General features: G+C 40.4%; 1 protein-coding gene across 1 annotated transcript in view; it reads left to right on the top strand.

Moving 5' to 3' along the window:
- The window catches only part of HIBADH (3-hydroxyisobutyrate dehydrogenase), a 345,089-nt gene that overhangs the window by 18,028 nt on the left and 302,080 nt on the right, over positions 1–24,981 (top strand). The window contains exon 2 of the mRNA XM_053714182.1: positions 1,011–1,168. Coding sequence (XP_053570157.1) covers positions 1,011–1,168 — 158 coding nt within the window. The remainder of the gene's footprint in view (positions 1–1,010; positions 1,169–24,981) is intronic.

Raw genomic sequence — 24,981 nt, 5'->3', positions numbered from 1 at the left:
GATGACCCGTGGACTGATCACACATAACAGAAGAAAACATAATTTATGCTTACCTGATAAATTCCTTTCTTCTGTTGTGTGATCAGTCCACGGCCCGCCCTGTTTTTAAGGCAGGTAAATATCTTTTAAATTATACTCCAGTCACCACTTCACCCTTGGTTACTCCTTTCTCGTTGATTCTTGGTCGAATGACTGGGACTGACGTAGAGGGGAGGAGCTATATCAGCTCTGCTGGGTGAATCCTCTTGCATTTCCTGTTGGGGAGGAGTTATATCCCAGAAGTAATGATGACCCGTGGACTGATCACACAACAGAAGAAAGGAATTTATCAGGTAAGCATAAATTATGTTTTTATTTAAAAATGACGGTATGAAAATTTTTCACTAAAAAAATTTCATTGCAGAAAGTGAAAAAAAAAGTTCTGGGTCTGTAAATAGATATATGGAGAATAACCCAAAAAGTTAGGAGCCAGTTATAAAATTCTGGTGGCTCCCAGGCTCCTGTGTTTGACAAGCCCTGACTGTGACTGTTTATTATCTATTGACTTGCATTTAGCATTGTGTTGTGCTAAATCTTAAATAATTTTCTGTGCCTGAGCATGGTTTTATCTATATGGCCCACGTGTACTTTCAGTCTCTCTGTGTTGAAAAGCATGTAATAAGAGGCAGCCCTCAAGGGCTTAGAAATTAGCATATGAGTCTGTCTAGGTTTAGTTTCAACTAAGAATACCAAGAAAAAAAGCAAATTTGATGATAAAAGTAAATTGGAAAGTTGATTAAAATTACAAGTCCTATCTGAATAATGGAAGTTTAATTTTGAGTAGACTGTCCCTTTTTAAAAGAAAAGAAGTAATACTAATACATTTTGTTTAACGTTTTTGTTGCTTTTTATTGGCACTTACAGTGCTCTGTTTTAGGGATTAGAATTCCTATGTATGTGTTTAATTACGGTACTTTTACTTTTTCTATTGTGTGTTTTTTTTATTAACATCAATATTTTTCTTGTATCAGTTTTTAGGTCAATGGCCTCCAAAACCCCAGTTGGTTTTGTTGGACTTGGCAATATGGGAAATCCAATGGCTAAAAATCTTCTGAAGCATGGCTATCCTGTTGTTGCATATGATATCTTCCCAGAGGCCTGCAAGGAGTTCCAGAATTCTGGTGCCCAGGTCTGTGTCTTAATGTTTCCTAAAATAAAAGTGCTAAAATGAACAGTGCTTATGGCAAAATTATTGTTTTTACTTAAGAACGGTAGCTGTTTTTATAATATGTAATATAAACTTAGTGATTTTAATATTTTTATGTGCTGAATGTCCAAAACCATTAGTTAAAAATTACATTTTGTGGTTTACTATTTAAATGTTGCATAACATCAGTGTAAAATTAAGCACTTATGATGTAGCCTGGTGGGACAGTGTAATATTTTCTATTATATCATCATTTTCAGCTATCCAAAGTACAAATTAATAGCAAAATTTAACATAAATGCATTTGATGATAATTTGTGCAAAAAAAATTTGAACATTTTTAATATTAGCTAATTTTAGCTTAAAGGGACACTGAACCCACATTTTTTCCTTTGTGATTTAGATAGAGCATGTCATTTTAAGCAACTTTCGAATTTACTCCTAATATCAAATTTTCTTTATTTGAAAATCAAGAATATAAGTTTAGATGCCGGCCCATTTTTTGGTGAACAACCTGGGTTGTTCTTGCTGATTAGTGGATTAATTTAACCAACCAAACTATGTGCTGTCCAGGGTCTGAACCAAAAAATAGCTTAGATGTCTTTTTCAAAGAAAGATAGCAAGAGAACCAAGAAAAATTGATAATAGGAGTAAATTAGAAAGTTGCTTAAATATGCATGCTCTATCTTAATCAGGAAAAACAATTAGGTTCAGTGTCCCTTTAAGATTGGCAAGATTTTTAATGGGGTGGTCAGTAAAATCAGCTGGGTGGTTCATTTGCTAAAAAGGTCCTGGGGAGAACACTGTTATAGCTATAGTTTAAGTTTGAAGTTTGTTTAACCCCTTTACATCAGGACGTTCTATGCCGTCATAACAGTGCTCGGCTTTAATGTCCTTAGGACGGCATGGAACGTCCTACTTTTCTTGGCCTCCTTCAGCCTCCTTATTTTTGTTTAATGCGAAATCAGACTGGGGAGCGTGCCTAGCATCGTAGGCAGTACCACATGATCCGATCCTGGCCTTGAAATCACTTGATCACATCAACAATTGGGTGATTTAATTTTTTAAGCAAGTATTTACACCGGAACTTCGTTCTGATATTAATCACTTGCCCTGGACTTAAAGGGGTTACATTTTAATGTTCAAAGTTGCTGTTATATATGTATATCCTAGGTTATAATATTATTTAATCTCAGCAGTAACCTCCAAAGTGTTATATATTTTTACGTAACAATATTTTTGATTAATGGATTTATGACTATTAATAATCATAAAATTATCGTCAGCCATATCAATTCTGATATGGTAGAAATTGTCAGTATACTCCAGTGAAACGTTATATAATCTCTGTAGTGTATTCCAAAATGCTAATGAGATATCTAGAAATTACGACAATAACATTATGAACATTAATATTTAACTTATTTATTCTGACCAGTTACTCTCTCTATAAACACATTGATTATATTTATGCAGAAAATAATGTATTAATTATGACCAAATATGTTTTTTTATCCCATGTATGGACGAAACACTCAAAATTAATTAAAGGTACCTCAGTATTATGGACACAATATCTCTATAAATTAACCTCAACTCAAAATTAATTGCTTATGAAATATCACACAGGAATTATACTTGAATAATTTATAAATAGCCAGAAAGTTTAATCAATTCAATATATATAGCTTATTTAACAACGTTATATTCACCTATGTTCAAATCTCACAATGAAATCTTAGTTTAACTCAAACTATTATTATTATTATTATCGGTTATTTGTAGAGCACCAACAGATTCTGCAGCGCTAATCTATTGGAATTTCCAGGGAAATATAATTCACTATGTTTAACCCAATATAATCTAATATACTTCACTTAAACCCAGAGATTGTTACACAATACTACCAATTCAACATATACCAATTAATCTAGCATAAGATAACTTCTTATTTAGCCACAATAAAACAAATTCTAAAATATATCACAATAACTACAAATAACTTATGACATTAAAATAAATAAGTCCTTTCTTAATAATATTTAACACTAGTACACTTACTACCCTGGTCTAATTAATATTAAATATAAAAATAAGATACCTTTTAATTCACAGCTGCAGATATACTATGCTATAAAGAATTTCTTTGCTAAGGCCTGTTTAATATAAAAAGAATCTTAAATTCACATACATTACCAGATAACCAAATTGAGAGTTTCAGCTTCCGGATATTCTATTGGTCATACGTGAAGGAATATTCCACTTGTTTTGCAAGGGTACAGGTCACAGAGTATCTCTCTTGTTCACAGAGAGTGTTCCAGCCAGGAGTCAGAGAAAGTATAGGCCCAAAATGTGTGTATCTCTCTCTTACAAAGTGAGACTGTCTTCTCTTGCATAGAGTGAAAGCCTATATCGGTCATAAGCCACTCCTTCATTCTGTAATCATTCCAATAGGATCTGGTTATGCCCTTTGAGCCGGAGCTCACTTCTCATAGGTTACTGGTAATGCCATTTAATTTCCTTAAATTGAATTTCTCTGGCTGTAATTCCCATATCGGACACTAGTGGGCAACAGGAGTAGGAGTGTAGTTTAATTTCATATATAAAATATTCTGTTTCTCAATTACAGGGATATCAAATGTCTATTTAATACTCATATTTTATAGCTCAATAAACTATTTGGTCAATTTGATATGGTATTATTTAGTTTGGCTGAGCATGTGTATTTTAATACCAAACATGAATATGTTGCTTTAGTATTAGACATGTCTTTCCTAAGACATGGCGGGTCCACAACGTCATTCCAATTACTAGTGGGATATTCACTCCTGGCCAGCAGTAGGAGGCAAGGAGCACCACAGCAAAGTTGTTAAGTGTCACTTCTCTTACCCATAACCCGCAGTCATTCTCTTTGCCTCTGTCAATGGAGGAGGTGAAGTTCGGTGTCTGAAGAATGGATTCCTTTTCCATCTTAATATGGGAAGAGTCCACAGCTGCATTCCTTACTTGTTGGAAATACTGAACCTGGCCACCAGGAGAAGGCAAAGACACTCCACCCAAAGGCTTAAATACCTCCCCCACTTCCTTATAACCCCAGTTATTCTTTGCCTTTCGTCACAGGAGGTTGGCAGAGAAGTGTCAGAAGATTTTGTAGTAGTCTCTTATGGAGGGTAGTACTCTTTGAGATGGGACTGGCGTTTTAAGTAGTCCTTTCAGCCTCTCAGTGAGAGACTGGATAAAAGTTAGAGTCTGGAGATGCAGGGAGAGTCTTTCTGCGAAACCATCCCAACTCCTATTAACAGCTCCATAGGCAATCAGCGTTGCCGTGTTTCGCTGCCTGCTTTATGCACTCAAGTCCATGTCAGAAGCGATGCTACTATTCGTCACACTTGAAGGGCCGTGTTCCTGATCCACGGCGTAGATTCTGGTAAGATTGTTTCATATTTTATACATGTATGATAACGCAAGAAGACGGGGTCACAGTGTGACTCCTTTTATCTGTATAGAATCAAGGGTTACTATCTCATTATTGAACAGGGGGGAATAATCTTATGTTTATTTGATTTTATGCTGCTTTATGTGTGAGATGTTCTGGGCTCATAGGCTGTTATGGAATATACAGGTTTCACTTTGAGAGCTATGCAGCTTACAAGCTTGGTGCGCTTTCTCATAGCAGGGACGGTCCTGCATTGTACACCATGTGATTCATTCCCTTTTTCCTGACCGGGTGTTGGAGAGGAGTCATAAATCTCTGTACTGTCTGGGTCATAGGAGGTGGTGAGTGCCCCAGCCATTGGGGTATAAGGGTGCCGTTTTGTTTAATAAAATAAGATGTTTTCTTTCTCTAGTTCTCCGGTTACTGTGCTAGCGATGGAGGATTCTGTTACTTTAGAGGGCACTCCCTTTATTCCTAATGAGTAATTCCTGTTTATATGGTGAGGAGGCATTAGTTCCGCCCTCTCAATTATGTTCCATATGCCTTGATAATGTGATAATATCAAACATGTTTGAAACCACGGAGTTGTCGTCCAATGAGGTGCGTACCCTACATTCTTATATCTCTACACATGCAGTTTTCCCATGGCATTGCCGATCCTCCATCTGGAGGTTTTTTTTTTTTCACCAGACATTACTGCGCAGTTCAGACGGCAGTGTCTGCGGCCTTTAATGCTTTACCTTGCCCTGCTAAGCGCAAGCAAAAGGTTACATATTGCACTCCTTCCCAGAGTACATCAGATAATTTATTGGATTTAACTGAGGGTTATACAAGCATGAAGTTCTTTCTGAGACTTCAGAGTATGAACATTCTGGGTCAGAATCTGCTGCCTCTAAACCTCCGGCCTGGGAGGAACCAGATTTTAGTTTAGGAATTTGCTCTTTCTTCTAAAAGAAGTTTTTGGCGAATTCAGAGGTTCCAGAGGCCAAATTGCCTGATGAACCTTTAATTCCTAAATTGGATAGAGTTTGAGGACAGGGTGGTACCTTATCCTTCCCGGCTCCTGTTAGATGGTGAACATCATTAAGAATTAATGGGGCAGGATTGGATTCCTTTTCCCCCTCTTCTAAGGGCCAATTTTCGTTCTTTTTGTTCTGATAAAGCCCATGTCAGCAGTTCTCCGCTAAGCCAGAGCAAACCAACAGCTCTTGGAAGCCGGCTCAGTCCTGGAAAAAATCCAAGCAGAGCAAGAAGCCCGCCGAGTCTACGTCGGCATGAATGGGTGGTCCCCGGTCCTCTTCTGGATTGTGTAGGGGGCAGTATGTTTCTCTTTTTACTCGCTTGGTTCAGGGACATGCAAGATCCATGGGTCCTGGAGGTCATAGCTCAGAGTTACAAGATAGGTTTTAAGTCTCAGCCACCCAAGGGCAGATTCCTCCTGTCTTCCTAACCAGAAAGGAGGGAAGCCTTTCTGGGGTGTGTACGAGATCTGTCATCTAGGAGTTATTGTCCTGGTGCCTATCACAGTGAGAGGTTTGGGATACTATTCAAACCTTTTTGTGGTTCCTAAGAAAGAGGGAACTTGCCATCCGATTCTGGACCTAAAGTGCTCAAGCAGGTTTTTAAATGTCCCCTCGTTTAAGAGGGAGACAATAAGGTTCATTCTTCCCCTCGTTTGAGAAGGGGTAGTTAATGACCACGATAGATCTGAAGGATGCTCCCTTCTCATACCAATCCTCAAGGACGGTTTGCTTTCCTGGACCAGCACTTCCAGTTTATTGCCCTTCCGTTTGGACTAGCTAAAGACCTTTTTCGAAGAGTGGACCATTCGGAATATCTCCTGTCTTCTTTGATCCCATGGATGACAGATAATCTAGAGAGTGTTCTCTTGTCCAGGGTAGAATTCTCAGGTACTATAATATTCTCCATAGACATGAGAATATTTCTAACAGACCAGAGACTTTGCAAGCTAGCTTCAACATGTCTTTCCCTCCAGATCTCCTTAAGGCCATCTGTGGCTCGGTGTATGGAGGTGATTGGTCTCATGGTGTCCAGCTTGGACATTTCCTTTGCCAGGTTTCACCTCAGACTGTTGCAATTGTGCATGCTGAACTAGTGGAACGGCGATCATTCAGATCTGTCTCAACAGATTTCTCTGGACAACCAATCGGGAGAATTGCTCTCTTGGTGGTTTTGTCCGGATCACTTGTCCTGAGGGACGTCCGTCTGAAGACCATCCTGGGTGATTGTGACTAGGGTTGCGAGTCTGTCAGGATGGGGAGCTGTTTGGGGTGCCAGGAAGGCACAGGGCCTCTGTTCTCAGGAGGTAAAGCTCCCTCCTGATCTAATTTTGGATCTTCAGGCAATATACAATGCTCTGACGGTTTGGCCTCTGCTAGGTTCGTCCCAGTTAATCAGATTCCAATTAAACAATATATCCTCAGTGGCTTACATCAACCATCAGGGGGAACGAGAAGCTCCCTAGTTTTGAGGGAAGTATCTCGGATTCTGGTGTGGGGTAGACCCGCATTTGTTTGCTGTCGGCGATCCACATTCCGGGTGTGGACAATTGGGAAGCGGATTTCCTCAGGAGACAATCCCTTTCATCCGGGAGAATGGTCTCTCCATCCATCCAATACCAAGCTACCCAAATAGGGGTCGAGGTACAGGGATCCTCAGACGGAGCTAACGGATGCGTTAGCGGTGCCTTGGAGGTTCATCTAATTTTATCCTGTCCGACCGTTACCACTACTTTCTAGTGTAGTGGCTCGAGTCAAGCAGGCGTCAGTGATACTGACTGCTCCATTTTGGCCGCAAAGGATATGGTTCGCGGATCTAGTAGGGATGTCATCTCCTCTGTGGAAGTTACCTTGTCGCAGGGATCTGCTGACCAAGGTCTTTGTTCATCAATGTCTTGATTCTCTGAGGCTGACTGCGTGGAGATTGAACGCTTAGTCCTAGCCAAGAGAAGGTTTTCTGAGAGAGTTAGTTATTTTTACTCTCATTCAAGCTCGTAAGCTGGTTGCTCATCACATCTATCATAAGGTGTGGAGGACCTACTTATTCTGTTCTCCAGGATGAACTGGAGAAGGGATTTTCTGCAAGTCCCCTGAAGGGACAGTTTTCGGTCCTGTCTGTGATACTGCCGAGCTTCCAGATGTGCAGCTATTTGTTAAGGCTCTGCTGGGGTCAGACCTGTGTTTAGATATAAGGCTCCTCCTTGGAGTTTAAATCTTGTCCTTAATGTTTTGCAACGGGCTCCGTTGGAGCCTATGCATGAAGTAGACATTAAATTGTTGTCTTGGAAGGTTCCTTTCCTACTGGCTATTGCTTCTGCATGCAGAGTATCTGATTGCTGACTTGCAATGCATCCCTCCTTATCTGACTTTTTATGCCGATAAGGCTGTTCTATGAACCAATTTAGGTTTTCTTTCTAATAGTGTGTCAATTTGCAACATCAATCAAGAGATTGTGGTTCCTTTCTTATGTCCTATTCCTTCTTTGTTGAAGGAACATTTACAACGTATTTCTGAATGTGGTTTGTGCCTTGAAGTTCTATATTAGGGCCACAAAGGAATTTAGACAAACCTTTCTCTGTTTATTCTCTTTTCCGGGAACTGTAGGGGTCAGAGGGCCTCTTCGACTTTCTTATCTTTTTGTCTGAGGAGTGTCATCCGTTTAGCATAGAAACAGCAGGACATAATCCTCCTCTGAGAATTATGGCTCATTCTACGCGAACAATGGTTTCCTCTTGGACCTTCAAAAATGAGGCCCCTATGGATCAGATTTGTAAGGCGGCTAACTGGTTCTCCTTTTTCCAAAATTTTACAAGTTTTGATCTTTTTACTTCTGCTGAAGCAGCCTTCGGGGGAGAGGTTTTGCAGGCTGTGGTTTCCTCAGATTAGGGTCCTCCTGTTAGTATTCCATGTACTCTAGAGCTTGGGTATATGTTTCCCACAAGTAAGGCATGCAGCTGTGGACTCTCCCCATATATTAAAAAGGAAAACATAAATTATGCTTACCTGATAATTTAATTTCCATCTGTATGGGAAGAGTCCACAGCTCCCGCCTGTGTTCTCCGATGGGCGGCCCTAAATTTTACATTTTTTCTTCTGGCACCTTTTCACCCTGATATTTCTCCTACTGTTCCTTGTTCCCTCGGCAGAATGACTGGGGTTATGAGGAAGTGGGGGAGGTATTTAAGCCTTTGCCTCCTCCTATTGGCCAGATTCAGTATTTCCCACAAGTAAGGAATGCAGCTGTGGATTCTTCCCATACAGATGGAAATGAAATTATCAGGTAAGCATAATTTATGTTTTTCGGGTACTTTTTCCCTGCAAGCAAGGATTTGGATTTAGCTGTGTCCATGTCAATCTCTTGAGTAAGAGTAGTGGTGGATTTTAAGCAGTTAGAAAGTTGTGAGGTAGTCCTTGCTTGGTTTTTTAACATGTCTGCTGCCCTTGGTATAGAAAGCCAGAGTTGGTTACTCTGTTCTTTCTTTTTCTGCAGGTCTCTGATAGGAGTATGTATCCTATCACACCTTGTAACCTGTCTTCCTGCCGGACAGCTGGATTTGCAGGTAAGTGCTTTTGTCTTCTAGGTATTGGAAACTTGCACTTGAGAAGATTTTTCTGCAGTAATTATTGGGACATAATTAATCCTTTAGGAAGGATTTATTTGGGCAGGATGCAGGCACTTTATGTATGTGGGAGACTAAGGGGTTAACTTTCCATGCGGTTATGGGATGTTTTCTCTGAGGCTTTCTATATATGTTTCAGTTTATTGGGACTTTTATTTTTAGGTAATGTGATTGTTGGGGGGGAGGACTTTCCCTTTTTTGTCAAGCGTGGATACGAGATGTCACAAATCCTTGGGCTGTGGACATAGTATCTCAGAATTACAAAATACATTTCAAATCTCATCCTCTTAAGGGCAGATTTATCCTCTCAAGGTTATCTGCAGATCAGGTAAATAGAGGTAAATTCTTACATTGTGTTCAGGACCTTTCCTCCCTGTGAGTGATTGTTCCAGTAAGAGAACAAGGTCTGGGATTTTATTCAAACTGTTTGTGGTTCCCAAAAAAGAGTGAACTTTCCAAACCATTTTAGACCTAAAGTGTCTCAACAAGTTTCTCAGGGTTCCGTCCTTCAAAATGGAAACCATTCGTTCGTTCAATTCTTCCCTTGGTCGAAGGTCAGTTTATGACGACCATAGACCTGAAGGACGCATATCTTCATGTTCCTATCCACAGGAATCATCACCAGATCCTGAGATTTGCTTTTCTAGACATGCACTTTCAGTTTATTGCTCTTCTGTTTGGCCTCCTTGCTACAGCTCCCAGAATTTTCTCAAAGGTTCTGGAGGCTCTCTTGGCAGTTGTCAAGCCTCGGGAATTGTGGTGACGACATATTGGTTCAGGTGCCATCTTTTCAAAAAACAAACTCTCTCATACAGAGATCTTTTCTTTTCTACGTTCCCACGGATGGAAACTGAATCTGGAGAAGAGTTCCCTTGTTCCAGCTACAAGGGTTTGTTTCTTAGGGCTTGTTTCTTAGGGTCAGAAAATCCAAGCTTCTCTCCTCTAGCCTCTCTCTACAGTCTACTTTTCGGCCATCAGTGGCTCAGTGTATGGAGGTAATTGGTCTGATGGTCGCTTCCATGGACATTCCCTTTGCTCGATTCCATTTGAGAACTCTGCAATTATGCATGCACAGACAATGGAACGGAGATCATTCATATCTGTCTCAGAAGATCTGGACCAGTTGTCAAGTTCTCTCGTGGTGGATTTCTCAGGATCATCTGTCTCAGGGCAAATGCTTCCAGAGACCTTCCTGGGTGATTGTGACCACAGATGCCAGCCTTCTAGGCTGGGGAGCAGTATGGGACTTGTTAAAGGCTCAGGGCCTATGGACTCGGGAGGAGTCTGTTCTCCCCATAAACATCTTGGAGTTGAGAGCGATCAACTCAATTGTCCTTAGCCCGGGTTATCAGGTTCCAATCGGACAACATCACCTCAGTGGCGTGCATGAACCACTAGGAAGGAACTCTGAGTTTCTTAGCCATGAAGGAGGTGGCACTGATTATTTATTTTTATTAATGACATTTCTTCCCGGTGAGTGGACTCACCATCTGTAGGTGTTCTCCAGGCTAACCCTCAAGTGGGGGGTGCCGTAGTTAGATCTGATGGCGTCTCGTGAGAACGCCAAGCTTCCAAGGTACGGTTCAAAGTCAAGAGAATCGCAGGCCGATCTAAAAGATGCTTTAGCGGTCCCTTGGGAATTCGGTCTTGCATACCTGTCTCCTCCATCCGTGCTCCTTCCATGAGTCATTGTTCGTATCAAACAGAGCATCTGTAATTCTACATGCAGACCTTGTGAAGATGTCATCTCTTCCTCCTTGGAGGTTACCTCTGAGGAAGGACCTTCTAACTTAGAGTCCTTTCCTCCATCCAAATCTCGTTTCTCTGAAGCTGATTGCTTGGAGATTGAACGCTTAGTTCTGGCTAAGCATGGGTTTTCTGAATCGCTTATTGATGCCATGCTTCAGGCTCGCAAGCCTGTTACTCTTAAAATTTACCATAAGGTATGGCGTAAATACCTTTTTATTGGTGTGAATCGAAGGGCTACTCTTGGAGTAGGGTCAGGATTCCTAGAATTTTGTCTTTTCTCCAGGAAGGCCTGGAGAAATGGTTGTCAGTCAGTTCTCTGAAGGGTCAGATTTCAGCATTATCTATTCTTTTACATAAGCGTCTGGCAGATGTGCCAGATATTCAATCTTTTTGTCAGGCCCTGGTCAGAATCACGCCTGTGTTTAAACCGGTTGCTCCTCCTTGGAGCCTTAACCGAGTTCTTAGAGTTTTGCAGCAGGTTCCGTTTGAACCGATGCATTCCATAGATATTAAGCTGTTCTCTTGGAAGGTTTTGTTTCTTGTTGCTATTTCTTCTGCTCTGAGAGTTTCTGAACTCTCGGCTTTGCAGTGTGATACGCCTTACCTTATTTTTCATGCGTATAAGACGGTTCTTCGTACTAAGTTGGGGTTTCTCCCTAAGGTGGTTTCGGATAGAAATATTAATCGGGAAATTGTTGTTCCTTCTCTCTGTCCTAATACTTCTTCTCATAAGGAAAGTCTGTTGCACAACGTGGATGTTGTGCGTGCTCTAAAATTCTATCTACAGGCTACTAAGGATTTTCGCCAGTCTTCTGCCCTGTTTGTTTGTTTCTCAGGAAAGCGTAAGGATCAGAAGGCTGCTTCTACTTCTCTTTCCTTCTGGTTAAGAAGTATGATTCGTTTTGCATATGAGACTGCTGGACAGCAGCCTTCAGAGAGAATTACTGCTCATTCCACTAGGGCTGTCTCCTCTTCTTGGGCTTTCAAAAATTAAGCTTCTGTGGAACAGATTTGCAAGGCTGCAACATGGTCCTCTCTGCATACTTTTTCCAAATTTGATACTTTTGCCTCGGCTGTGGCCTCTTTTGGGTGATAGGTTCTTCAAGTGGTGGTGCCTTCTGTTTAGGTCTGCCTGTCTTTTTCTCCCTCCCTCTTCATTCTGTGTTCTCTAGCTCGGGTATTGGTTCCCACTAGTAATTGGATTGACATTGTGGACTCTTCATGTCTTAGGAAATAAAATAAAATGTATGCTTACCTGATGCATTTTTTTCTTTCTGGACATGGAGAGTCCACGACCCCACCCTTAAGATTAGACAGTAATTTTTTTTTCTAAACCCCAGGCACCTCTACACCTTTTGTGTTATCTTCTTTTTCCATTTCCCTTTGGCTGAATGACTGGGGGTTAGGGGTAAGGGAAGTGACACTTAACAGCTTTGCTTTGGTGCTCTTTGCTGCCTCCTGCTGGCCAGGAGTGAATATCCCGCTAGTAATTGGAATGACGTTGCGGACTCTCCATGTCCGGAAAGAAAGAAATTTATCAGGTAAGCATAAATTTTATTATTTCTAATTGCATATCTGCTTACATATCATACACATATATTCAGTGTGTGTCTCAATACAATTTTACTTAATATTTTAAGAGATGTATTTAAAAGTCACATTTCTTTCATGTAATTGGCAAGAGTCCATGAGCTAGTGACGTATGGGATATACAATCCTACCAGGAGGGGCAAATGTTCTCAAACCTCAAAATGCCTATAAATACACCCCCACCACACCCACAATTCAGTTTTAGAAACTTTGCTTCCTATGGAGGTGGTGAAGTAAGTTTGTGCTAGATTTCTACGTTGATATGCGCTTCTCAGCTTTTTTGAAGCCCGGCTTCTCTCAGAGTTCAGTGAATGACAGAGGGATGTGAAGGGAGTATCACCTATTGAATACAGTGGTCATCTTAATGGGGATCTATTTAATAGGTTCTCTGTTATCGGTCGTAGAGATTCATCTCCAACCTCCCTTTTCAGATCGACGATATACTCTTATATATCATTACCTCTGCTGATTCTCGTTTCAGTACTGGTTTGGCTATCTACTTTATGTAAATGAGTGTCTTTTGGTAAGTATGTTTCCTTTTATTTAAGACACTCTCAGCTATGATTTGGCACTTTATATTTAAAGTTCTAAATATATGTTTGTACTTATATTTGCCATGATTCAGGTTTATCAGTATATTTCCTTTTTGCAGACTATCAGTTTCATATTTGGGAAATGCATATTTTAAACAAAAAAAAAATAAAAAAATTCTTACCTGAAGTTTTCAAATTGACTCTCTTTTCTAAATTGCAGGCCGTTAAGCTCGCGGGAGCGCAAAATGCTATAATTTATTGCGTCATTCTTGGCGCAAGACTTTTTTGGGGCGAGAATTACGTTTGTTGACGTAATTTCGTAATTTCCGGTGTCTTAGCTGGCGCCGAGTTTTTTCACGTAGTTGCGTCATCTATGACGCTCGTGTTTGTTGCAGATGTTTTTGGCACCAAATAATATTTTGTCAGTTGTGGGTGTCATACTTGGCGCCAAACTTTTGACATTATTTAAGACTTCATTTCTTTTTGCTTCTGGTTTCCAGAGGCTTATTTTGTTTTGCATTTCTTTCCCATTCCTGAAACTGTCATATAAGGAAATTGATAATTTTGCTTTGTTATTTTTTCCCTTACATATTACAAGATGTCTCAAACTGACCCTGTCTCAGAATCTACTACTGGATTCCTGCTGCCTGATGTTGGTTCTACCAAAACTAAGTGCATTTGTTGTAAACTTGTGGTAACTGTTCCTCCGGCTGTAGTTTGTGATAGTTGTCATGACAAACTTTTACATGCAGACAATCGGCTAGATTTAGAGTTTTGCGGCCAAAGGGGTGCGTTAGCTACGCGTGTTTTTTCCCCCCCGCACCTTTTAAATACCGCTGGTATTTAGAGTTCTCTGAAGGGCTGCGTCTCTGAAGGGCTGTTCCGATCAGCCAATAGAATGCAATCTCAATCTGATTGGATCAGCCAATCGGATTGAACTTGAATCTGATTGGCTGATTCAATCAGCCAATCACATTTTTCCTACCTTAATTCCGATTGGCTGATAGAATCCTATCAGCCAATTGGAATTCGAGGGACGCCATCTTGGATGACGTCATTTAAAGGAACCTTCATTCGTCGTTAGTCCGTCGGTGAAGAAGGATGGCTCTGCGCCGGCTGCTTCAAGATGGTACCGCTCCGCGCCGGATGGAAGAAGATAGAAGATGCCGCATGGATGAAGATGTCTGCCGGTCCAGATGTCCTCTTCTGCTCGGATAGGATGAAGACTTCGGACCCTCTGGAGGAGCTCTTCTGCCCGGATAGGATGAAGACTTCGGACCCTCTTCTGGACGAATCGTTGATACCCGGCTGGGTGAAGATAAGGTAGGAAGATCTTCAGGGGCTTAGTGTTAGGTAATTTAAGGGAGGTTTGGGTGGGTAAGATTAGGGGTATGTGGGTGGTGGGTTGTAATGTTGGGGGGGGTATTGTATGGTTTTTTTTTACAGGCAAAAGAGCTGTTTTCTTTGGGGCATGCCCCGCAAAAGGCCCTTTTAAGGGCTGGTAAGGTAATAGAGCTGTTAACTTATTAATTTAGAATAGGGTAGGGCATTTTTTTATTTTGGGGGGCTTTATTTTTTTTAGGGGGCTTAGAGTAGGTGTAATTAGTTTAAAATTCTTGTATTTTTATTTTTTGTAATTTAGTGTTTGTTTTTTTTGTAATTTAGTTTAGTTGATTTAATTGTAGGTAATTGTAGGCAGTTTATTTAATTAATTTATTGATAGTAGTGTAGTGTTAGGTTTAATTTAGGTTAGGATTAGGTTAGGATTTATTTTACAGGTAATTTTGTAATTATTTTAACTAGGTAGCTATTAAATAGTAAATAACTATTTAATATCTATTGTACCTAGTTAAAATAAATACAAAGTTGTCTGTAAAATAAATCTAAATCCTAAAATAGCTACAATATAATTATTCATTATATTGTAGCTATATTAGGGTTTATTTTACTGGTAAGTATTTAGTTTTAAATATTAATAATTTATTTAATAAGAGTTAATTTATTTCGTTAGATAAAAATTATATTTAACTTAGGGGGGTGTTAGTGTTAGGGTTAGACTTGGCTTTAGGGGTTAATACATTTATTAGAGTAGCGGTGAGGTCCAGTTGGCAGATTAGGGGTTAATAAGTGTAGGTAGCGCTGATGTTGGGGGGGGGGCAGATTAGGGGTTAATAAATAGTATGTAGGTGTCGGCTATATTAGGGGCAGCAGAATAGAGGTACATAGGGATAATGTATGTGGCGGCGGTGTGCGGTCGGCAGGTTAGGGGTTAAGAAAACTGGCGGCGATGTGGGGAGACCTCGGTTTAGGGGTACATAGGTAGTTTATGGGTGTTAGTGTACTTTAGAGCACAGTAGTTAAGAGCTTTATAAACCGGCGTTAGCCCATAACATTGGTTCCAGCGCCATCTTTTTAACGAGCAAACTCTCATACAGAGATCTTGTTGTCTTTTCTACGTTCCCACGGATGGAAAGTGAATCTGCAAAAGAGTTCCCTTGTTCCAGCTACAAGGGTAGTTTTCTTAGGGACCATAATAGATTCCCTATCTATGAAAAAAAAATCTTGCCTCTCTCTCTGCAGGCTACTGTTCGGCCATCAGTGTCTCAATGTATGGAGGTATTTGCACTGATGGTCGCTTCCATGGACATCATTCCCTTGGCTCGATTTAATTTGAGAGCTCTGCAGTTATGCATGCTCAGACAATGGAACGGGGACCATTCAGATCTGTCTGAGTATAGATATAGATCAGTCAACAAGAGATTCTCTCCCGTGGTGGCTTTCTCAGGAGCTTCTGTCTTGGGCACATGCTTTTGGAGACCTTCCTGGGTGATTGCTGCCCAGCAGGCTGGCGTCTGTGATTACAATCTGGGACTCGTTAAAGGAGAAGGGACTATGGACTCGGGAGGAGTCTGCTCTCCCCATAAATATCTTAGAGTTGAGAGCGATTTACAATGCTCTGATGGCTTGGCCTCAGTTGTTCTTAGCCTGGTTTCTCAGGTTCCAGTCTGACAATATCACCTCTGTGACTTACATCAACCACCAGGGAGGAACTCTGAGTTCTTTAGGAGGTAGTTTGGATTGTTCAGTGGGCGGAAGCTCACAATTGCTGTCTTTCTGCCATTCACATTCCAGGGGTGGACAGTTGGGAAGCGGACTTCCTAAGCAGACAGACATTTTATCCTGGGGAGTGGGCACTCCTTCCGGATATGTTCTCCGGGTTAACTCTCAGATGTAGGGTTGCCGGAGTTGGATCTGATGGCGTCTCAGCAGAACTCCAAGCTTCCAAGGTACGGTTCAAGGTCGAGAGATCCACAGGCTGCCCTGATAGATGCTTTGGCGGTTCCTTGGGATTTAAGTCTGGCATATGTTTCCGCCGTTTGCTCTCCTTCCACGAGTCATTGCTCGTATCAAACAGAAGAGAGCATCGGTAATTCTAATAGCTCCTGCGTGGCCTCGCAGGATCTGGTATGCAGACCTAGTGAAGATGTCATCTCTTCCACCTCGGAGGCTGCCTCTGAGGAAAGACCTAACTTGAACACTTAGTTCTGTCTAAGCGTGTTTTTTCTGAGTCGGTCATTGAGACCATTATTCAGGTTTGCAAGCCCGTTAATAGAAAGATTTACCATAAGGTATGGCGTAAATAACTTTATTGGTGCAAATCCAAAGGCTACTCTTGGAGTAGGGTCAGGATTCCTAGGATTTTGTCTTTTCTCCAGGAAAGGAAGGTCTGGAGAAAGGATTGTCGGCCAGTTCTCTGAAGGGTCAAATTTCTGCATTATCTATTTTGTTGCATAAGCGTCTGGCGGATGTGCTAGATGTTCAATCCTTTTGTCAGGCCCTGGTCAGAATCAGGCCTGTGTTTGTCTGTTGCTCCTCCTTGGAGCCTTAATCTTGTTCTTAAACTTTTGCAGCAGTTTATGTTTGAGCCATTGCATTTCATAGATATTAAGTTGTTATCTTGGAAAGTTTTGTTTCTTATTGCTATTTCATCTGCTCGGAGAGCCTTACCTTATTTTTCATGCTGATAAGGTGGGATTTCTCCCTAAAGTGGTTTTAGATAGAAATATATTAATCAGGAAATTGTTGTTCCTTCTCTATGTCCTAATCCTTCTTCTCATAAGCAACGTTTGTTACACAACTTGGATGTTGTGCGTGCTCTAAAATTCTACCTTCAGGCGACTAAGGATTTTTGCCAGTCCTCTGCCCTGTTTGTTTCTCTGGAAAGCGTAAAGATCAGAAAGCTACTGCTACTTTCTTTTCCTCTGGTTGAGAAGTATAATTGGTTTTGCTTATGAGACTGCTGATCAGCAGCCTCCTGTGAGAATTATGGCTCATTCCACGAAGGCTATCTCCTCTACTTGGGCTTTCAAAAATGAAGCTTCTGTGGATCAGATTTTTTTTAGGCTGCAACTTGGTCCTCTCTGCCTACTTTTTTCAAATTTTCCAAATTTTTGATACTTTTGCCTCGGCTGAGGCTTCTTTTGGGAGGAAGGTTCTTGAAGCGGTGCCTTCTTTTTAGGTCTGCCTGTCTTGTTATCCCTCCCTAGTCATCTGTGTCCTCTCGCTTGGGTATTGGTTCCCACTAGTAATTGATGATGTCACTGACTCTCCATATCTTAGGAAAGAAAACAAAATTTATGCTTACCTGATAAATTTGTTTCATTCCGGATATGGAGAGTCCACGACCCTACCGTTAAATTTAAGACAGTTATTTATTTTACAAGATACGATGAGACCACGGATTTCATCCTTAGTGGGATATCGCCTCCTGGTCAGCAGGAGGAGGCAAAGAGCACCACCGCAGAGCTGTGTATATATAGCTCCTCCCTTCCCTCCCCCTCCAGTCATTCTCTTTGCCTGTGTTAGTGATAGGAAGAGGCAAAGTGAGGTGTTAGTTATATTTTCCTCAATCAAGAGTTTATTATTTTTAAAGTAGTGCCACAGTGTGCTACTTTTGTTCTCGGGTGTAGCCTAGACCAATTCAGTCTCTTCAGTAAAAAGAGAAGCATGGTGGCTTTAAAGCAATGGGAACTTATGGGACATTATTCTCACTGCGCCTCCCATAGATGTATGCTGCCCTGCTTGTAAAAGTCTGAGGGAGTAAATGCTCAGTACTTTTTGTTTCCACAGGCCAATGTGAAGGGGAGGAAAGAACTTAACAAGCCGGGTGAGATGCCTTACTGCCGGGCAGACGTCTAAGGTAGGTGCTAATCTTTATTTTCTGGAGTTATACAGGTTTGATATGCACACAGAAAAGACTTATCACTCTATATATGGAATATCCCTGGGATGGGGTAAGTTTTTAAACGGCAGTTCTGTAACTCAGAAGCAACACATCTCTTCTATTTGACTCCCAGCGGCTTATACCTAGTTTAACAGCCGACAGGGAGGGTTATCCTATTTCGCTACTTAGGTGTTACATAGGATTCTTGTGAGGGTACATGATATGACATGAAGAGAGTATCACCTATTGAATGCAATGATTTTCCTAACGGGGGTCTATTTCATAGGTTTTCTGTTATCGGTCGTAGAGATTAATCTCCTACCTCCCTTTTCAGATCGACGATATACTCTCATATACCATTACCTCTACTGATAACTGTTTCAGTACTGGTTTGGCTATCTGCTGTATGTGGATGGGTGTCTTAAGTAATAAAAAACAAACTTACCAAAAAAAGACACCCCAGCTATGGTCTGGCACTTTATGCATTTATATAAAGTTCTAAATATATGTATTGTACTTATATTTGCCATGAGTCAGGTTCATGTATTTCCTTGTGCAGACTGTCAGTTTCATATTTGGGAAATAAACATAATAAGAAATATTTTTTTCTTACCTGGGGTTTAGTCTTTTTTTCAAATTGACTACTTTTTTCTTACAAATTGTGGGCAGCATTAGGCCTGTGGGTGCGCCAAATGCTAGACTTTATTGCGTCATTCTTTATTGCGTCATTATGTTTTTGGCATGAAAAGTACGTCCGTTGATGTAAGTTTGTCATTTCCGGCGTCGTAGTTGACGCGGAAGCCTTACACACGGTTGCGTCGTTAGTGACTCAAGTGTGTCATTTCCGGATATTGTTGGCGCCAGAAATATTTTCACTTACGTTGTGCGTCATACTTGGCGCCAAATTTTTCATTAGTTTTATACCCCATTGCTGTTTGCCTCTTGCCTTTTTCTATGTCAGAGGGCTATGCTGTTTGCATTTTTTCCCATTCCTGAAACTGTCATATAAGGAAATTGATAATTTTGCTTTACATGTTGTTTTTTTCTTTTACATTTTGCAAGATATCTCAATCTGATCCTGCCTCAGAAGTATCTGTTGGAACTTGGCTGCCTTACATCGGTTCTACCAAAGCTAAGTGCATTTGTTGTAAGATTGTGGAAATTATATCTACGAATGTAATTTGTAATAGTTGTCATGATAAACTTTTATATGCAGAGAATGTATCCATCAGTAATAGTACATTGCCAGTTGCAGTTCCTTCAACTTCTATTGTACATGATATACCTATGAATTTTAAAGAATATGTTACTGATTCTATTTAGAAGGCTTTGTCTGTATTTCCGCCTTATAATAAACGTAAAAGGTCTTTTAAAACTTCTTATAAGGTTGATGAAATTTCAAATTACCGACAACATAATGATTTATCCTCCTCTGATGAGGATCTATCTGATTCAGAAGATCCCTCCTCAGATATTGACACTGACAAATCTACTTATTTGTTAATTACTTTGGATATTGAGGAAGATAGTCCTCTTGACATTAAGACTAGTAAACATTTAAATGCTGTTTTTAAACCTCCTGTGGTTACTCCAGAGGTTTTTCCTATTCCTGATGCTATTTCTGATATGATTTCTAAGGAATGGAATAAGCCAGGTACTTCTTTTATTCCTTCTTCAAGGTTTAAAAAATTGTATCCTTTACCAGCAATTTCTATAGAGTTTTGGGAAAAGATCCCCAAAGTTGATGGGGCTATTTCTACTCTTGCTAAACGTATTACTATTCCTATGGAAGATAGTAATTCTTTTAAAGATCCTTTAGATAGGAAACTTGAATCATATATATGGAAAGCCTATTTATATTCAGGTCATCTTCTCAGGTCTGCAATTTCTTTGGCTGATGTTGCGGCTGCATCAACTTTTTGGTTGGAGAATTTAGCGCAACAAGAATGGGATTCTGACATATCTAGCATTGTTCGCTTACTGCAACATGCTAATCATTTTATTTGTGATGCCATTTTTGATATTATCAAAATTGATGTTAGATCCATGTCTTTAGCTATTTTAGCTAGAAGAGCTTTATGGCTTAAATCTTGGAATGCTGATATGACATCTAAATCTAGATTATTATCTTTCTTTCCAAGGTAATAATTTATTTGGTTCTCAGTTGGATTATATTATTTCAACTGTTACTGGAGGAAAGGGTTTTTTTCTGCCTCAGGATAAAAAACCTAAGGGTAAATCTAAGGCTTCTAACCGTTTTCGTTCCTTTCGTCAAAATAAGGAACAAAAATCTAATCCTTCCTCCAAGGAATCTGTTTCCAATTGGAATACTTCCTCAAATTGGAATAAATCCAAGCCTTTTAAGAAACCAAAGTCAGCCCCTAAGTCTGCATGAAGGTGCGGCCCTCATTCCAGCTCATCTGGTAGGGGGCAGGTTAAGGTTTTACAAGGATTTTTGGATAAATTCTGTCCAAAATCTATGGATTCAGAGCATTGTCTCTCAAAGGTATCGAATAGGATTCAGAGTAAGACCTCCTGTGAGAAGATTTTTTTTCTCTCACGTATCCCAGCAAATCCAGTAAAAGCTCAGGCTTTCCTGAAGTGTGTTTCAGACCTGGAGTCTTCAGGGGTTATCATGCCGGTTCCTTTTCAGGAACAAGGTCTGGGGTTTTATTCAAATCTATTCATTGTCCCAAAGAAGTAAAATTTATTCAGACCAGTTCTGGATCTGAAAATTTTAAATCGTTATGTAAGAGTACCAACTTTCAAGATGGTGACTATAAGGACTATTCTGCCTTTTGTTCAGCAAGGACATTATATGTCCACAATAGACTTGCAGGATGCTTACCTTCATATTCCGATTCATCCAGAACATTATCAGTTCCTGAGATTCTCTTTTCTAGACAAGCATTACCAATTTGTTGCTCTTCCATTTGGCCTAGCAACAGCTCCAAGAATCTTTTCAAAGGTTCTAGGTGCCCTACTAACTGTAATCAGAGAGAAGGGTATTGCGGTGTTTCCTTATTTGGACGATATCTTGGTACTAGTTCAGTCTTTACGTTCTGCAGAATCTCACACAAATCAACTAGTGTTGTTTCTTCAAAAACATGATTGGAAGATCAATTTACCAAAAAGTTTCTTGATTCCTCAGACAAGGGTCACCTTTTTAGGTTTCCAGATAGTTTGTGTCCATGACTCATTCTCTAACAGACAAGAGACGTTTGAAATTGGTTGCAGCCTGTCGGCACCTTCAGTCTCAGTCATTCCATTCAGTAGCTATGTGTATGGAAGTTTTAGGCCTCATGACTGCAGCATCGGACGCGATTCCTTTTTGCTCATTTTCACATGAGACCTCTCCAGCTTTATATGCTGAAGCAATGGTGCAGGGATTATACAAAGATATCACAGTTAATATCCTTAAATCCCAATGTTCGACACACTCTGACGTGGTTGTTAAATCCCAGCGTTTAGTTCAAGGGTCTTCCTTTGTTTGGCCAACCTGGACTGTGATCACTACAGACGCAAGTCTTTCAGGTTGGGGGGCTGTTTGGGGATCTCTGACAGCACAAGGGGTTTGGAAATTTCAAGAGGCGAGATTACCAATCAATATTTTAGAACTCAGTGCAATTCTCAGAGCTCTTCAGTTTTGGCCTCTGTTGAAGAGAGAACCTTTCATTTGCTTTCAGACAGACAATATCACAACTGTGGCATATGTCAATCATCAGGGTGGGACTCACAGTCCCCAAGCTATGAAAGAAGTAACTTGGATACTTGCTTGGGCAATATGTGTTAGCTACTAAAGATTTCAGGAAGACTTCTAGTCTTTTTTATATTTTCTGGTCCTAGAAAAGGTCAGAAGGCCTCTGCTATTTCCTTGGCTTCTTGGTTAAAGCTTTTGATTAATAAAGCTTATTTGGAGTCGGGTCAGGCCCCGCCTCAGAGAATTACAGCTCATTCTTCTAGATCAGTCTCCACTTCATGGGCTTTTAAGAATGAAGCTTCAGTTGATCAGATTTGCAAAGCAGCAACTTGGTCCTCTTTACATATATTTACTAAATTCTACAATTTTTATGTATTTGCTTCTTCAGAAGCAGTCTTTGGTAGAAAAGTTATTCAGGCAGCTGTTTCAGTTTGATTCTTCTGCTGATGTTTAAGTTTTTCTTTTCATTATGAGAATAACTTTTATTTTGGGTTGTGGATTATTTTTTCAGCGGAAAATGGCTGTTATTTATTTTTATCCCTCCCTCTCTAGTGACTCTTGAGTAGAGTTCCACATCTTGGGTATTGATATCCCATACCTCACTAGCTCATGGACCCTTGCCAATTACATTAAAGAAAACATAATTTATGTAAGAATTTACCTAATAAATTTCTTTCATCTTGGCAAGAGTCCATGAGGCCCACCCTTTTTATGGTGTTTATGATTTTTTTGTATAAAGCACAATTATTTCCAAATTCCTTTTGATGCTTTTTACTCCTTTCTTTATCACCCCACTTCTTGGCTATTTGTTAAACTGAATTGTGGGTGTGGGGAGGGGTGTTTTTTATAGGCATTTTGAGGTTTGGGAAACTTTGCCCTTCCTGGTAGGATTGTATAACCCATACGTCACTAGCTCATGGACTCTTGTCAATATGAAAGAAATGAATTTATCAGGTAAATTCTTACATAAATTATGTTTTTTCTTGATCTCCCGGCGACTCCATTTTGTTTGCAATGTTTGCCACGCACCGGAGATTGAGCTCGATACACCCACGATGGGCGGAGCTTCGTTACGCGCCATTGTGTGCGCGCCATTTGCCTACTTATTGATCTCCCGGCGGCTCCATTTTTTTTCTTCTCAATAATTGTTCGCATGAGCTCGATACGCCCACGATGGGCGGAGCTTTGTTATGTACCGTTGTGTGCATGCCATTTGGCTCATTTCCTCTAACGGATCGCAGGATGCCTCCTGGCTGTGTTTTACAACATACAGCTGAGAGGTTTTTCGCGCCGTCTAGAGTGTCTTTTGAGTGAAAACAGGCGTCGCAAGTAACACGGGTTCCAAATAAAGTTAGACATGCTGGTCCTTCCTGAGTGAATTAATTGGAGGTGTAGCTGCTAAATTGAAACCGTGAAAGGTTTATCTGATATTCTGTATTGTCAATTGCATGAAGCAATACGTGTCATTGGCAACTGTCCCATACATTTTGACCCTTATATGAAAGGTACATTCTCAGATGGTGCTGTTCCCCATGTGTTAAGAGAAATCCTTTTCAGAATTGGTTGCTATAAGCAGCATTCTGACACTTTTCAATATTTTATGCAAGTCTTGCCTCTAGTACTTTTAAATAAATTAAACATGCTGTTGAAAAGTTTCTTTAAATAGAAGACGCTGCTCAGGGAATTAACTAGTTCCTGTTTAAGATCAAGGTGACAGTAACATTTTTTCTTCGGTGTCCCACTATGGATGCCTTTTTCCCTGAGTTGCTTATCTCCTCGCCTATATCTTGATTGGCAGGCGACCAAATTTGCATGTTACTTTTCTGAAGGGTCACTTCGTTAGGCAATATTGCACGTGAATATAATTTAATTTTGCATAGTTTTACAGTTCAAGGGACTGTAAGGGTTCATTTTTATTACAACATTACTGTTGTTTATTTGTGTGAATTCATCCTTCGTGACTTAGGATGGAACGAAAGCACACAACAATACAGTTTCCTTTAAGATTTAAAGAGATACAGGACAGAATTTGAGCTCTTAATTAACTAATTCATTTATTACAAATGCTCCTTTGCAGATTACCAAATTGGCGGCTAAGAGTCCGGGGTTTTCCATCTTAGCATGCAGAGCATTGTGGTTGAGATCCTAGTCTGCGGATGTGTCCTCCAAATCTACTCCTTTGGCTATTCCCTACAAGGGGAAAATCCTTTTCGGGCCTGACTTGAAGGAAATTGTTTCTGACATCACGGGGGGTAAGGGTTATCTTCTCCCTCGGGGTAAGAAGTCCAAACAGAGAGGTCGACAGAGTAATTTTCGCTTCTTTCAAAATTTCAAGGGAACCCCCCTTCCTCTCCCTTTATACAGGAAGGGAACTATTCACAATCCAAGCCCATCTGGAGTCCCAACCAATCTTGTATCAAGCGTAAACAATCCAAGAAGCCTGCTGCGGCTCCCAAATCGACATGTAGGGTTGGCCCCTGATCTGGTACCGGATCTAGTTGGGGGCAGACTGTCTTTCTTCATCCAAGCTTGGATACCAGATGTTCAGGATCCCTGGGCATTAGATATAGTGTCTCAGGGATACAAGCTGGAATTCAGAAATTCTTCCCCAGAGGAAGGTTTCTTCTTTCTCGATTGTCTGTAGACCAGATAAAGAGAGAGGCGTTCTTACGCTGTGTAAGAGACCTATGCTCCATGGGAGTAATTTGTCCCGTTCCAATTCAGGAGCAGGGACAGGGGTTTTATTCAAATCTGTTTGTAGTTCCCAAAAAATAGGGAATTTTCAGACCTATCTTAGATCTCAAGAGTCTAAACAAGTTTCTCAGAGTTCCATCTTTCAAGATGGACACTATTCGTACCATTCTTCCATTGATCCAGGTCAATTTATGACTACTGTGCATCTAAAGGATGCATATCTTCATGTT

The sequence above is a fragment of the Bombina bombina genome, chromosome 5 (assembly GCF_027579735.1).
Source record: "Bombina bombina isolate aBomBom1 chromosome 5, aBomBom1.pri, whole genome shotgun sequence".
Classification (NCBI taxonomy): domain Eukaryota; kingdom Metazoa; phylum Chordata; class Amphibia; order Anura; family Bombinatoridae; genus Bombina; species Bombina bombina.
The sequence above is the reverse complement of the archived record's forward strand: the minus strand, read 5'-3'. Positions and strand labels throughout refer to the sequence as shown.